Below are 13,766 nucleotides of genomic sequence, written 5' to 3' on the forward strand. Positions count from 1 at the left end.
CCCCCCCCCCCCCCCGAGCCCGGCGGTGCCCTTCCGGGGCGCCCTACCTCTGTGCATGAGGATGGCGGCGAGGTTACTGAGCAGCATGTGCAGCTCGGGGTGCTCGATCTGCCGCGCCAGGTCGGACGCCCTCTGCACGTACACGCACGCCTCGTCGAAGCGGCCCTGAGCGTCCAGGGTGGTGGCCAGGTCACTCATCAGCACGATGGTCTATACGCAAGAGAAAGCGGGGCCATTAAAAAACAAACAAAACAGCTATACAGGTCGAACCATCTGGAGTTTGGTCAACCGAATATATGCGTAGGATTTCCTGGTTCCTAGCTTTCCACAGAAGGCGAAGGGCATCAGCCTGTAACAAGCCACGGACGTTTATCATTCACACTGTACCGTAGACAGCATCTGTGTGACTCAGGAAAATAATACAAATCTAGAAACCTGGGAACAGGATATTACTTATTAATCTAATGATCAAGTTAGAAACACACACACACCCACCCACCAGCAAGCAGCAGCTGTAGCAATGCATTTAAGGCTCAGCAATCCCGAGAAGCCAGCCTCCAGCGCCTTCTAATATTCCTACGCGGGACTCCGAGACTCCTCAAGAAGAAGAAATACACGGATTATTGATTTTAGGAAGATTCCCTTTACGGGTCTTGAATGTTAAACTCCCAAAATCAACATTTTAAAATGGTGAGACTAAGAGCAGCAGACCCACCTCATCCCCTGAAGCCACACTTTAAGCCTCAGTTCTAGGACTTGTGATTTGAATTCCAGATTTGTCGTCCGTCTTCCTCCATGATATCCCGTGAAGGGGACTCTGTCACCTAAATCCCTTTCCCGAGGGTCATTCACAGCCCAATACCTTGCCCATCGACCCCAGCCTTGGGACATGTTCAGTCCGGTTAAAATCTGTGTCCTATGCTGGGGGTACCAAGCATCACAGACAAGCGATCCAGTTCTCACCTCTAAGAACTTAATCCGATAAAGGAGAAACACACAGATTTCAGGTCAGCGTGTTCGCTGTTCGAACAGAGAATTCTGCACGCTGTGGCTAAATTCCATGTCAGTGGTTCTGACTTTTCAATGCAGTCCCCCCCTCCCTTCTTCCCCCTCCCCCCGCTCCCCGTGGCAGTTTACCTGTGGGGGAGGGAGCCAAGAACCTTCACGGGTTAACCTGTTCCTCCTAAGATTCTTACTGAGGCTCAGGATTCCAAAACACTGGGCGTGTACCCTGAGGGCCTGGAAGCACCCAGGGGGCCTGGTTAGACCTACTGTTTGGAAAGGCTGCTCTGTGTAAGCCAATACGCATGCAGGGCGCTCTGGACAGACCCAGTAATTGATGCGGGGTCTCAAATCCTTTCTTAAAAAAAATTTTTTTTTGAAAGTCATCTCTGTGCCCAACGTGGGACTCAAACTCTCGACCTCAAGATCAAGAGTCGCACGCTCTACCGAGCCCGCAGGCGCCCCTCAGATCCTGTCTGAAGCAAGCCGCCGGGGGTGGGCGTGCGGACGGGAAACAGCCGGGACCGTCCGCTGAGATCCGTCCCCAGTGAGTGTGGCACCTCACAGCCGGGAATTCTGAACGCTTTGTTTCCCAGCTCCTCTCTCTGCTCTCCTCCCTTACCTGGGGGTGTCTCTCTCCTAGCATTTCTTCGGAAATCTGCAGAGCTTTCTCGTACATCCTCTGGGCCTGTGATGGCTGCTTGGAGAACAGAAGGTAGCGAGCATAGGTGTCTAAGCACATGCCGAGGAGGAGGTGGGTGCTGGCTTTCTCTTCCACTAAGAAGGAAACAGAGCAGTGCTGGCGTGTAACAGAAGCCCGAGAGAGAGTGAGGCAGAGAAGCGGCCCAGCTGCTTCAGCCGCCCGCTTGTTAGCAAGGCCCACAAACGCGTTCACAGTGCGGGACCCCCAGGGCGTGTCCTGTCTTCGGGAAGTACCTGACCTTCCGCTTTGTTACACGAAGGCGCCGATGCAGGCGCCCTCACGTCCGAGCTGTTCCCGGGCCCCTGGCAGTGTGTGCGGTGGGGGGAGGGGGTGTCCCCGCACCGACGAGCCGTTCTGGACACCAGCAGGCTGTGTGAGAACGCCCTCGATCGTGACACTGTCTACCCAGATAGCATCGGATGCCACAGGCTGAGGGTTCAGTCCTCCTGGACCGCGCCCCCTTCCTCCATCAGACACCAGTCACGAGCCCCGCGCTTCCCACGGCAGCTGGCGACTGTGTTTCCAGGCCGACCCCCTCCGACGGAGGTGCCAACAGCAAGTCCGGGTTATGACCTGTGCCGCTGACCAGGTGGCTTAAGTCTGAGCTTCCCGGGCCTCCCTCCTTCGGTTACGTTAATTTGCCAGATGAACTCACAGAACTCAGAACATGTCACTTCCTAGGTTACTGTTCATCATAAGAGGATAGAACTCAGGAACAGCCAGATGGAAGAGACACATAGCGCGAGGTACACGGGAAGGGGCGCGAAGCTTCTATGCCCTCTCCAAGAGCACCAGCTGTCCCAGCACCACCACGTATTCGCCAACCCAGAGTCTCTGAGCTCTGTCTGGGTTTTTATGGAGGCTCCACTACGCAGGTGCGACTGGTTAAACCTACGCCCCCCTCCCAAGGTCAGGGGTGGGACTGAATGCTCACCTACCCTCTGATTACAGGGCCCGAAGTCTCCTCATGAGCATACCAAAGGACACCCTGATCACTCTGAACACTAGAAAGTCCGCGGGCTTAGGGAGCTCTGAGCCAGGAACTGGGGACAAAGCCCGAGCACACATCAGAAAGAGATGTGGTCATCTGAAGGGCCATATCTTAAAATCACAATATTGCAATATCCAATTAAATGACAAAGTTTTCCTCACATTTTTCTTTTAAAGATTTTATTTTTTTAAAGTAACGTCTACACCCACCGTGGGGCTTGGAATCCCAGGGCCGGACCAAGAGCGGCCCGCTCTCCCAACTGAGCCCGCCGGGCGCCCCGCTTCCCCCACACTTTAAGTAAGAGCCTGCGCGTCAAGGGACGGAGCACTATTTCTTAGGTCGAAACTGTAGTTAGTAGAAACAGGTAAAGGTAAATTCCAAGAATGAGTTAACAACAAAGAAAGTATAGGGCAAATCAAAGTTTTCAGGTGCAAAAAGGGCATGCGCGGCAAGGAGCCAGAGCACACTCAGAATCCTGAGCCAGAAAGTCACAAAGCGACTGAAAGAACAGTCCACCCGTGTCTTGAAGAGGAAAGGCTGCAATGATACGGCAGCTCCGGAACCAGTGACAGTCCTGACGACACAACGTTGGGAGAGGAACGAACTTCAAACACCTGGCGCCACAGGAACAGAACACGCAGACCCCGAGCACAGACACCGGCCACGAGGCGCACAAGCCCCAGGAGCGATGACCCGAGGGCCGCGGACACGGGGACGACCTAGCTAGAGTGCGGGCAAACGCCACCGAAAGGTTCCCCTCCGAGAAGCCACTAAGCGAACGAGGGCACACGCACCGATGACGTGCGGTCGGGCTTACAAGCAGCGAACTCCCGTGGAACACCGCTCCTTCCCTGCCTCACAGGTTCCGGAGACTTAAAGACGACCACGGAACCAAACAGCAGGATGAGCAATTACTGAAGAGAGAGGCTAAACAGGCCTGTGAACTCGGGGTGGACGAAGACAGCTGCTGACATGTGATCAGAGGGTGAAAGTTAAGAGACAGCGCAAAGCAGAAATCTGAAGTTACTTGCTTTGACCTAATCATATACAAAAAGTATATATTCCTCTTCGTAAAATCAAACTAGGGATAGTTTTAAATAGATCGCCTTACAAACACACTTTCAAAAACCATAAATAAAAGTTATTTGCGTAAATATCTAGAGTATATTCGGGTGTCCGGATAAATACAGAAAAGCCAACAGAAGACGGCCCCGGCTACCTACCACAGGTAAAGATCCCGTATTTCTCTACCAGGAAGAAACGCTGAAACCAAATATCTATGAGCAAAAGCTTATATAATTGAGGGGCTGTGAACAGTACTGTGAGATAATCTAACGAAAAAAGGCAGTTGAAAATGAGAAGAATGAGACAAATCTCTGTGTCCTCAAGTACAAACAAAAGTCCAAGAAGATAAGTAATTTGTTACAGAAGACTCTGAACTAAAACACACGTTCTTTGAGAATATTTAAAGACAAAACCTGTTCGTCATAACCCCAAAATACCATAAAACAATGTATAATTATTCCAATTCTAAAAATTCTATGCTTCAGAAATGACTGCCAACTCCTATTCCTGGGATTTCTATTAATTCTCTTTAAATATTGCTAGATTTTTAAAAAGTCCTTTTTATATTTTTCAATTAGGAAGTACAATAAAATGACAGGTAATTCCAGTGGAAAAATCATCACTACTGTTATCAACAACGGAAATTAACCAGAATGGAAAAAAAGATAAAGATTTTTAGAAATGATTACTGAGGTAAGATTTTAGCTGTAATATTTTTTCATTGTGAAGAAAAATGCATTTCAAATTCATATCACACTCTGTAATACGAAAAATGAAAATAATTTTTGGAGAATCTACTTCTCTAAAAACAAGACTAAGGGAGAAACAAAATGGCTCTGAAACAACACCTTTAGCAGACCGCCAAATTAAGAGAAAATGTCACAGCTTTAATGAAGTACCGAAAGAGTTCCTTTTCTAAGCAGTAACATTTAAAATAGTTTCTTGAAATATTACTATAAAAACTGCTAGAAATTAGACACGAACAAATCAGATAGCCAGTAACAGCTGAGAAATACACTGGGATGGTTCAGACAGAGCCTCCCTCAAAGGATCATTTGAATCCGAGAGGGAGGTCGTATTTATTTCTTCGAACTTAGATAAGTAATTCTTTTTCACAATGATTTCTAACCGGAGAAAAAGAGAAGCCACCTCAAATCTGCCCATGAAACAAACAAGACTCAGCGCAGAAATTTTTACTCAAAATATTAGCAAATGGCATTGGTCAAATGCACTAAGGAAAGGACCACGCAGCATTTGTTCCAGGAACGTGAGAATGGATCAGTGTATTTAATGTATCAATTTATCAAACACAGAGTTACATGGACGCAGACTAAAAAGGAATGTGATAAGATACTGGTTCTGAACAAGGCTTTGGTTCCACTAATGATGACCGATCATCTGAAAACCCTTCTGCTTCGAAAGTGAGATCAATTCTGTCCTTTTACACGCACAGCTGAGCTCTCGAGAGAAGGAAATCCCAAGGGCCAAACAACAGGAGTAAGAAACCCAGAGCAGAAAGCGTGGGACCTGCCACGAGAGCCCAGTTTGCGTTGGTCTTGTGGGGGTGGCCTGAGCGGCTCTGTACTCCAGAACTGAGTTCTTCACCTTCGGCCAACCAGAGAATCCGATCTGAAGCCCCTTGCATAAAACCAGATGCCCGTCATAGGCATCGCGCGCCCCTCCCCAGACCCTGTCCCCACCGGGGACCCCGAGGAGCTTGCACGGGCTAGCCCGGGATCTAGGGGGAAAAGGACAACCACGGAAATCTCTGTCACGGGCCTGAGCCGCGTGGAGCTTGACGTCTACATTCGGCATCCACTGCGGCTTGGACCTGAGCGCCTGGAGTAAACAAAACCACTCCAGAGTCTCATCTTCCAGGTAAGACTCTGCTGGGCTTTTAGATCAATTTATCGTCCAAACGTGGTAAGCATGGACATTCACAATAAATGAGAACCAGCAGACAATAAAAAAGGAGGCTCGCCCTCAAAAGACGTTTAGATAATCGACTAATCCAAGACTATGAACGAAGCAGGTTCTGAATAATCACTTACACGGCCAGTATGATCCATCTGAGAGCCTTGCACGGGTTCCTCCTTTGCCTAGAATTTTCTTTAGAGACTGCAGCTTGGCTTATCCCCTCCCATTCCTCAGGTTTCTTACCAACGAGGCCTTCCCTGACCCCTCCTATACAACGACGTACAGCCCCTACACGTGCCCCGTACACACGTTCCCTCACATACATGTCTCCGAAGCACTTAATCATCCTTGGATACTATCGTTTGCTGGAGAGCGTGTGTGTGTTTTTCCTCCACTAGAAACTGAGCTCCAGGAGGCAGCAAATTCCTTTTATTTACAGCTGTCTCTCCATGCCTAGTAACATGCATGGCACGTGACAAGCATTTAAAAAATATTTCTTGGAGGACTGGTTGAGTGGATGAACAAATAAGAAAATTAAAAACATAAAGGTACAGAACTAAAGATGGAAAAGAAATAATTAAACCAAAAATTAATTTTAATTATAGAATTCAACAACACTGGTGCTCCACGATTCTATGAAAACTCAACAACAGATGTCATCACAGATCTGTAAGAAAAGGATGATTAATAAAATAGTCCTGAGCTATAACCCTGTCGATGAAGGAGGAAAAATTCTCTCATGACTTCAATTCACATTAAAAATTCTAGGTAAAGACTAAATGTAAAAAAGCCTAATATTTAGAAAAGACTATCTTTCTGACCTTAGAACAAAGAAGTATTTTTTTCAACAAGACACAAAAGGCACGGACTATAAAGGAAAATATCAAAAGATTCAACTACATTCAATTTTTAATCTCTGCATGTGAAATGCCCCCAAGTGAAAAGACAGGGACACAAAAAGATATGTAACCTACAAAATATAAATTTTTATATTTTGTTCAAATACATAAAGAACTCTTATAAATCATTAAGAAAAAGACAACCCTTCAAAAGAAAATAAGCAAAGGATATAAAGAGACCATTTTCAGAGCAGGAAATCCACATGGTCAGTACGTGTACGAGAAGATGGTCTGTATCTCACTAGCATCAGAAAAAACACTGAAACCCCATGAGATTCCATCTCACACCCACCAGATCATCAAAAAACAAAGTCCAACAACAACGAAGGTACAGAGCAACAACACAAACACACTGCCAGTGAAAATGTTAACCGGTAAAACCACACCGATACGCAACTTGGGAATACCTAGTGTACGCACGGCGGCACTTCCGCACACAGGGACATTCCCTGGGGAGTAGCTCACGTGTCTGCACAGAGACACCGGTCCGAGAGCGTTCAAGGAGCTCTTATTTTCCATAGTAAAACAGGAAGAACCTTCACGTCCATCTACAGGAGACCTGTAGTGCCTTCATTCAGGGGGATCCTAGACCACAGCTGCGGGGAATGGAGCCATCAGGGCCACCACGAGCCTGTGTCACTCTTTACCCTCACCCCCTACCACAGTGGACCAATTAGAGGGAATCACCTCTTCTAGACAATGCAACCCAGCAGACATTTGGTTCGGCAAGGAAACCGGCCTTTGTGACCGGAAAACTGATGCTTCAGGTATCAGCATGGATAAATCTCAACAAAATAATGTTGCGTGAGAAACTGCAGAAACAAGTGTATAACACATAAAGTTTAAACACACACTGGGGCACCTGGTCACTCGGTGAAGCGTCTGCCTTCGGCTCGGGTCATGATCTCAGGGTCCTGGGATCGAGCCCCACATTGGGCTCCCTGCTCAGCGGGGAGTCTGCCTCTCCGTCTCCCTCTCCCTCTGCCCACTGCCACACTCGTGCGTGCTCTCTCTCTCAAATAAATAAATAAAACTTTTTTTTTTAAAGTTTAAAAACATACTAGTCCTGTTGTATATTGTTTACTGATATATACAAGTGTAATAAACAGGACTAAGAATGACAAAGATCAAAAACAAATTAAAAAAACAAACCAAAAAACACCAAATTCAGAATAGTATTTACACCAAGTGGGAGTACACAGGGTTTAAACCCAGAAAAAAGAACTCCGAAGCACAGACGGTAAATACTCCGGCTTGACAAAGCTGTGGGGAAGGTCCACAGGAATCTGTTAAAGTCACTCCACTTCATTTTTGCTTGAAATCTTAAAAAAAAAAAAAAAAAAATCCAGAAGAAAGGCACAGAACTAACTTTTCTGAATGGTCAGACAGTAATAGGGATGACACACTGGAGAAATTCCCAAAATACAGACAAGGAGACTGAGCGGGGGACACATACAAAGGACAGAGGAGAAGCGGATGTTCCAGTAGCGGACCTGCCTGAACGAAAGCACACACCTAGTTCACAAAGATGTATTCGGAAGCTCACGAGAACTGCATCTTAGAAAAGAGACTAAGCCCCCTAAACCTCATGCTGACAAAACCCCCAACTCCTACAAAGCAACCCAGCACGAGAAAACAGGCGACCTCCAAAAGAAGGCAAGTAAGTTGGCTGCAAAATTCTCTGCAATAAATCCCAGTAAGTCTAAAATTCCAGACTGTAGACAAAAAACAAGTAGGGAAAGGCAAAAGAATGCTTCATCGTACTCACCTCATCTCACAGAAGCAACGGAAAACCCTATGTATGCCTTCCCTCCAAATTGTAAGTGGAAGTTTTAGCGAGGAAAAAGTCCCTATCAGAGGAAACGGAGAGGGGTGCCTGGGTGGCTCAATGGATTAAGCGTCTGCCTCTGGCTTGGGTCATGATCTCGGGTCCTGGGATCAAGCCCTGTGTTGGGCTCCTTGCTCAGTGGGGAGTCTGCTTCTTCCTCTGCCTCTGCTGCTCCCCCTGCTTGTGCTCTCTCTCTAATAAATAAATAAAATCTTAAAAAAAAAAAAAAAAAAGAGGGAACTGAGAACAAAAAAAGTAACAAAAATGGAAAGCATTTTAAAAAAAGATTTTATTTACTTATTTGATAGAGAGTACAAGAGAGAGCATGAGCAGTGGGGAGGAGCAGAGGGAGAGGGAGAAGCAGACTCCCTGCAGAGCAGGGAGCCCAACGTGGGGCTCGATAACAGGACCCTGAGATCATGACCTGAGCTGAAGGCAGATGCTTAACCGTCTGAGACATCCAGGCGCCTTGGAAAGCATTTTTTTCAATGCAAAATATTAGATAAATATCCCTCTCAATACTAATTTTAAATAGGCTTTTTTTGTTTAACAAGACAACAATATTCAGATTAGGTTTTAAAAAAATCCAAACATAGACTTCTACAAAAGACACACTGAAAATAAAATGACTTAAAATCATTTTTCTAACGAAGGGATAACTCACAATGAAGATACCTATCTAGGACGTTTAAACAGCATAAAAACGTGTATGAAGAGAAAAGAAAATCACAAAGCCAAATTATCTTGTCTAGAATTAGACAAAATCAGCAAGGATATAGGACTTGAACAATACCTGAAACCAACTACATCTATCCAACATATATAGAACATTCTACCAACAACAAAGAAATACACATTTTTCTCAAATGTACGTGGAACAGTCTCTGGGACAAACCGCATACTATACCATAAAACAAGTCCCAGTAAATTTTAAAGGACTGAAATCAGGGCACCTGGGTGGCTCGGTTGGTTGGGCGTCTGCCTTTGGCTCAGGTCACGATCCTGGGACCCTGGGATCCACACTGGGCTCCCTGATCAGCTGGGAGCCTGCTTCTCCCTCTCCCCCACTCATGCTCTCTCTTTCAAATAAATTAAAAAATCTTTAAAATAATAAAAAAATAAAAGGACTGAAATCATTTTTTTAAAAAGCATGTTTTCTAATCATAATGGGATGAACTTAAAAATCAACAACAGAAGGAAATATTGGTAATTCATAAATATGTGAAAATTAATCAACACTGCAAAATATCCCAAAGATCAAAGAAGAAATCACAAGAAAAATTAGAAAATACTTTGAGATAAATGAGACTGAAAACGCAACAGACCAAAATTTATAGGACGCAGCTAAAGCAGTGGAGGGAAATTTATAGTTGCAAATGCACATATCTGAAAAGAAAGATTGAAACCAACAACCCGATCTTCCACCTGAGAAACTAGAAACAGAGCAAAACAACCCCAAACCAATCAGGGGAGAGAAACCGAACAGTCAGGAAGGTCCTACATACATCAAGAGTGGTAAACATGTAAAAAGCCAAGACATTTAATAACTTCACGAAGGCATCCCATTCAGCAAACTCTTCCAGAGTCCTTAATGAGCGCCAGCCACCGTCCTGGAGCGCTTACCTCCCCTGACAACTCTACAAGGTAGACAACAGTTCCACTCTTATCCCGTTTCATGGATGAGGAAACCCAGAAGAGAGGAGTTACGTGACTTGTCTGCAGTCACACTGTGACGAAACGGAAGAGCCAGAATTCAAACTCAGGCCCCGGACGTCGAAGATTTCTGACGCCAGAGAAGCAACCAAAAACAGTTCCACTTTCAGAAGTGTTTTGATTATTTAAAATATGAAAATGAATGCAACTTTCAGCTCAAGAAAAGGAGGAGAAAGGAGTCTACGGGGGAAAAAAAATCTCTTAAAGAGAGGAAATAAATCCATGAGATTAGGAATTAGAAAAGAAATATGAACTCGTAACAGAATGCTGTCAGTTATGCTTTAAAAACATAATTCCATTAAGTTTCTTCTAGGAAAATATAGATCTCCAAACTTTTGTCATCCATGCATTCACTTATTCAAGATATTTTTATTTATTTCTTTAAAGCAGGCTCCACACCCAACGTGGGGCTTGAACTCTCGACCCCAAGATCAAAAGTCACATGCCCTGCTGACCGAGCCAAGCCAGGCGCCCCATTCAAGATATTTATTAACGCTGTGTTCTTGGTACTGTCCTCCATACTGAAATCAAATCAAGAAAATGGAAGAAATTTAAATACATGAATACTGATCAAGAAAAGAAGAAAAAGAGTTACCAGAGAATCCCCTTTAAAGGAGATCTGGCCCATATGGTTTTCCATTTCTCTCTCTCCTTGGGCCTCCCTCTTCCCTGAGACATAATAATATTGAAATCAGGCCAACTAATACTCCTATCACGGCCCCTACGTGGTCAAATGAAAGGAAGAGTCGCATGTCTCTCATTTTAAATCAAGAGCTATAAATAACTGAGCATCTCAGAAGCTGAGCCAGGCTGAGGGTTAGGCCTTTTGCACCAAAGAGTGAGACAAGTTGTGAACGCAAAGCGAAAGTTCTTGAACGACATGAGAGGTGCCACTCCAGTGAACACACGAATGGTAACAAAGCAGGCTCTGACGTGGAGAAAGGGTTAGCGGCCTGGACAGAAGGTCAAACCAGCCCCAACATTCCCTTGAGCCAAAGCCTCACCCAGAGCAAGGCCCCGATGCTCTTCAATTCTGTGACGGCTGAGAGGTGAGGAAGCTGCGGGAGAAAAGTCTGAAGTCAGCAGAGGTTGGTTCACGAGGGTTAAGGAAAGAAGCCGTCTCTGTAACACAAATGTGCAGGGCGAAGCGGCAAGGGCCGACATAGAAGCTGCAGCAAGTTCTCCGGAAGATTCTAGATCTTCATGAAGATAATACGCTACACTGAACCACTACACTAAGTAACAGATTCTCCACGCAGATGAAACAGCTTCCTGTTGGACGAAGACGCCATCCAGAACTTCCACAGCTAGAGAGGAGCAGTCAACGCCTGGCTTCAAAGCTTCAGAGGACAGGCTGACGCTCTTGCTAGGGGCTTGTGCAGCTGGTGACTTTACGCTGAAGTCAGTGCTCACTGGCCACTCCCCAAATCCTAGGGCCCTTAAGAATTACGTTAGATCTACTCTGCCTGTGCTCTGTCAACGGAACAAAGCCTGGATGACGGCACATCGGTTTACAGCATAATTTACTGGATATTTTATGTCCACTGTTAAACCTACTGCTCAGAAAAAGATTGCTTTTAAAATATCACTGCTCGTTGACAATGCACCTGGTCACTCCAGAGCGCTGATGGAGATGGACAGTGAGATTTATGTCGTGTCGGGTCTGCTAACCCACCATCCACTCTGCAGCCTGTTGATGAAGGAGTCATTTCAACCTTCGAGTCTTCTTATTTAAGAAATACATTTCACGGGGCGCCTGGGTGGCACAGCGGTTAAGCGCCTGCCTTCGGCTCAGGGCGTGATCCGGGCGTTATGGGATCGAGCCCCACATCAGGCTCCTCCGCTATGAGCCTGCTTCTTCCTCTCCCACTCCCCCTGCTTGTGTTCCCTCTCTCGCTGTCTCTATCTCTGTCGAATAAATAAATAAAATCTTTAAAAAAAAAAAAAAAAAAAGAAATACATTTCACAAGGCCCCAGCTGCCACAGATAGTGATTCCTCTGATGGATCGGTCCAAGGTAAACTGAAAACCTTCTGGAAAGGATTCACCATTCTAGATGCCATTAAGAATATTCGTCATGCATGGGAAGAGGTCAAAATATCAACAGGAACAGAAGTTTGGAAGAACTTGATTCCAACCCTATGGATGACTTTGAGGGGTTTGAGACTTCAGTGGAGGAAGTCACTGAAGATGTGGTGCAAACAGCAAAAGAACTAGAAGCAGAAGTGGAGCCTGAGGGGCACCTGGGTGGCTCAGTCGATTAAGCCTCTGACTTGATTTCAGCTCAGGTCGTGATCTCAGGGACGTGATATCGAGCCCCCAGTCGGACTCCACACTCAGCTTGGAGTCTACTTGAGATTCTCTTCCTCTGCCCCTCCTCCCATACACATGCACACACGTGCTCTCAAATAAATAGATCTTAAAAAAAAAAATCTTACAGGGCTGCCTGGGTGGCTCAGTAGGTTAAGTGTCTGGCTTCAGTCCAGGTCATGATTCCGGGGTCCTGGGATTGACCCAAGTTGGGCTCCGCGCTCAGCGAGTCTGCTTCTCCCTCTCCTTCTGACCCTCCCCTGTGCTCATGCTCTCTCTCAAATGAATACAAAAAAACTCTTTTAAATAAATAAATTAACAAACAAATAAATAAAATCTTATTTAAAAGAAAAAGGTGGAGCCTGAACACGTGGCTGAACGGCTGCAATCTCATCATAAAACCTGAATGGACGAGGAGCTGCTTCCTACGAATGAGCAAAGAGTGTGGTTTCTGAAGATGGAATCTACTCTTGGTAAAGATGCTGTGAAAAATCTTGAAATGACAACAAAGGATTTAGAGTATTACATGAGCTTAGTTGGTAAAGCAGCAGCAGGGTTTGAGAGGACTAACTCTAATTTGGAAAGTTCTACTGGGGCTAAAACGGCATCTCGTGCTACAAAGAAATCGTTTGTGAAAAGAAGAGTCAATCGATGCAGCAAACTTCATAGTTGTCTTATTTTTAAGAAACTGCCACCGTCACCCCACCCTTCTGCACCACCACGCTCAGCCGGCAGCAGCCATCAACACTGAGGCAGGACCCTCCCCCAGCAAAAAGATGACAACTTCCTGAAGGTTCAGATGACGGTTAACAGTCTCCAGCAATAACGTATTTTTCAGTGACGGTGGGTACATTTTGTGACCATACTGTGATTCCACATCGTAAACATCAGTTTTATGTGCACCAGGAAACAACGTCATTTGAGGCCCTGTATTACGTGATCACGTAATACCCGTGATGCCTCCGAGGTGTGTCTGTGTCGCAAAGATATTGGAGAGAGGGACTTTGGCTGGCAGAGCTGCTGTCTGTTCCAGCATCCACGCTTTTGTCACGTAATTCAAGCAGAGGAGAATCCCGCTGGTTTTAGAAAATCATGCTACTCCCACGTCTCCCGTCAAGGATGGCGTCAGAAATGCCATGTAACCAAATTCCAGCCAATGAGAAATAAGGATGAATCTACTTGGGAACTTGCAGCAAAGATCACCTTGATTCTAAGAGGAAACACCAAAGAAGTTTCCTTTTCCTCTGCACAGTGCCGTTTCTGAATGAGATTCCTGGGACCTAGTACAGTCACTTTTCAACTATAAGGGGGAGCATGAAGAGAAAACCAAAACACACTG

At 45.7% G+C, this 13,766-nt stretch overlaps 1 protein-coding gene across 1 annotated transcript in view; it reads right to left on the reverse strand.

Moving 5' to 3' along the window:
• TTC19 (tetratricopeptide repeat domain 19) overlaps positions 1-13,766 on the reverse strand; it is a 29,065-nt gene that overhangs the window by 1,722 nt on the left and 13,577 nt on the right. The window contains exons 8-9 of the mRNA XM_040630105.1: positions 1,625-1,779; positions 48-210 (exon numbers count right to left, since the gene is read on the reverse strand). Coding sequence (XP_040486039.1) covers positions 48-210; positions 1,625-1,779 — 318 coding nt within the window. The remainder of the gene's footprint in view (positions 1-47; positions 211-1,624; positions 1,780-13,766) is intronic.

The sequence above is a fragment of the Ursus maritimus genome, unplaced genomic scaffold (genome assembly GCF_017311325.1).
Source record: "Ursus maritimus isolate PB19 unplaced genomic scaffold, ASM1731132v1 scaffold_14, whole genome shotgun sequence".
Taxonomy (NCBI): Eukaryota; Metazoa; Chordata; class Mammalia; order Carnivora; family Ursidae; genus Ursus; species Ursus maritimus.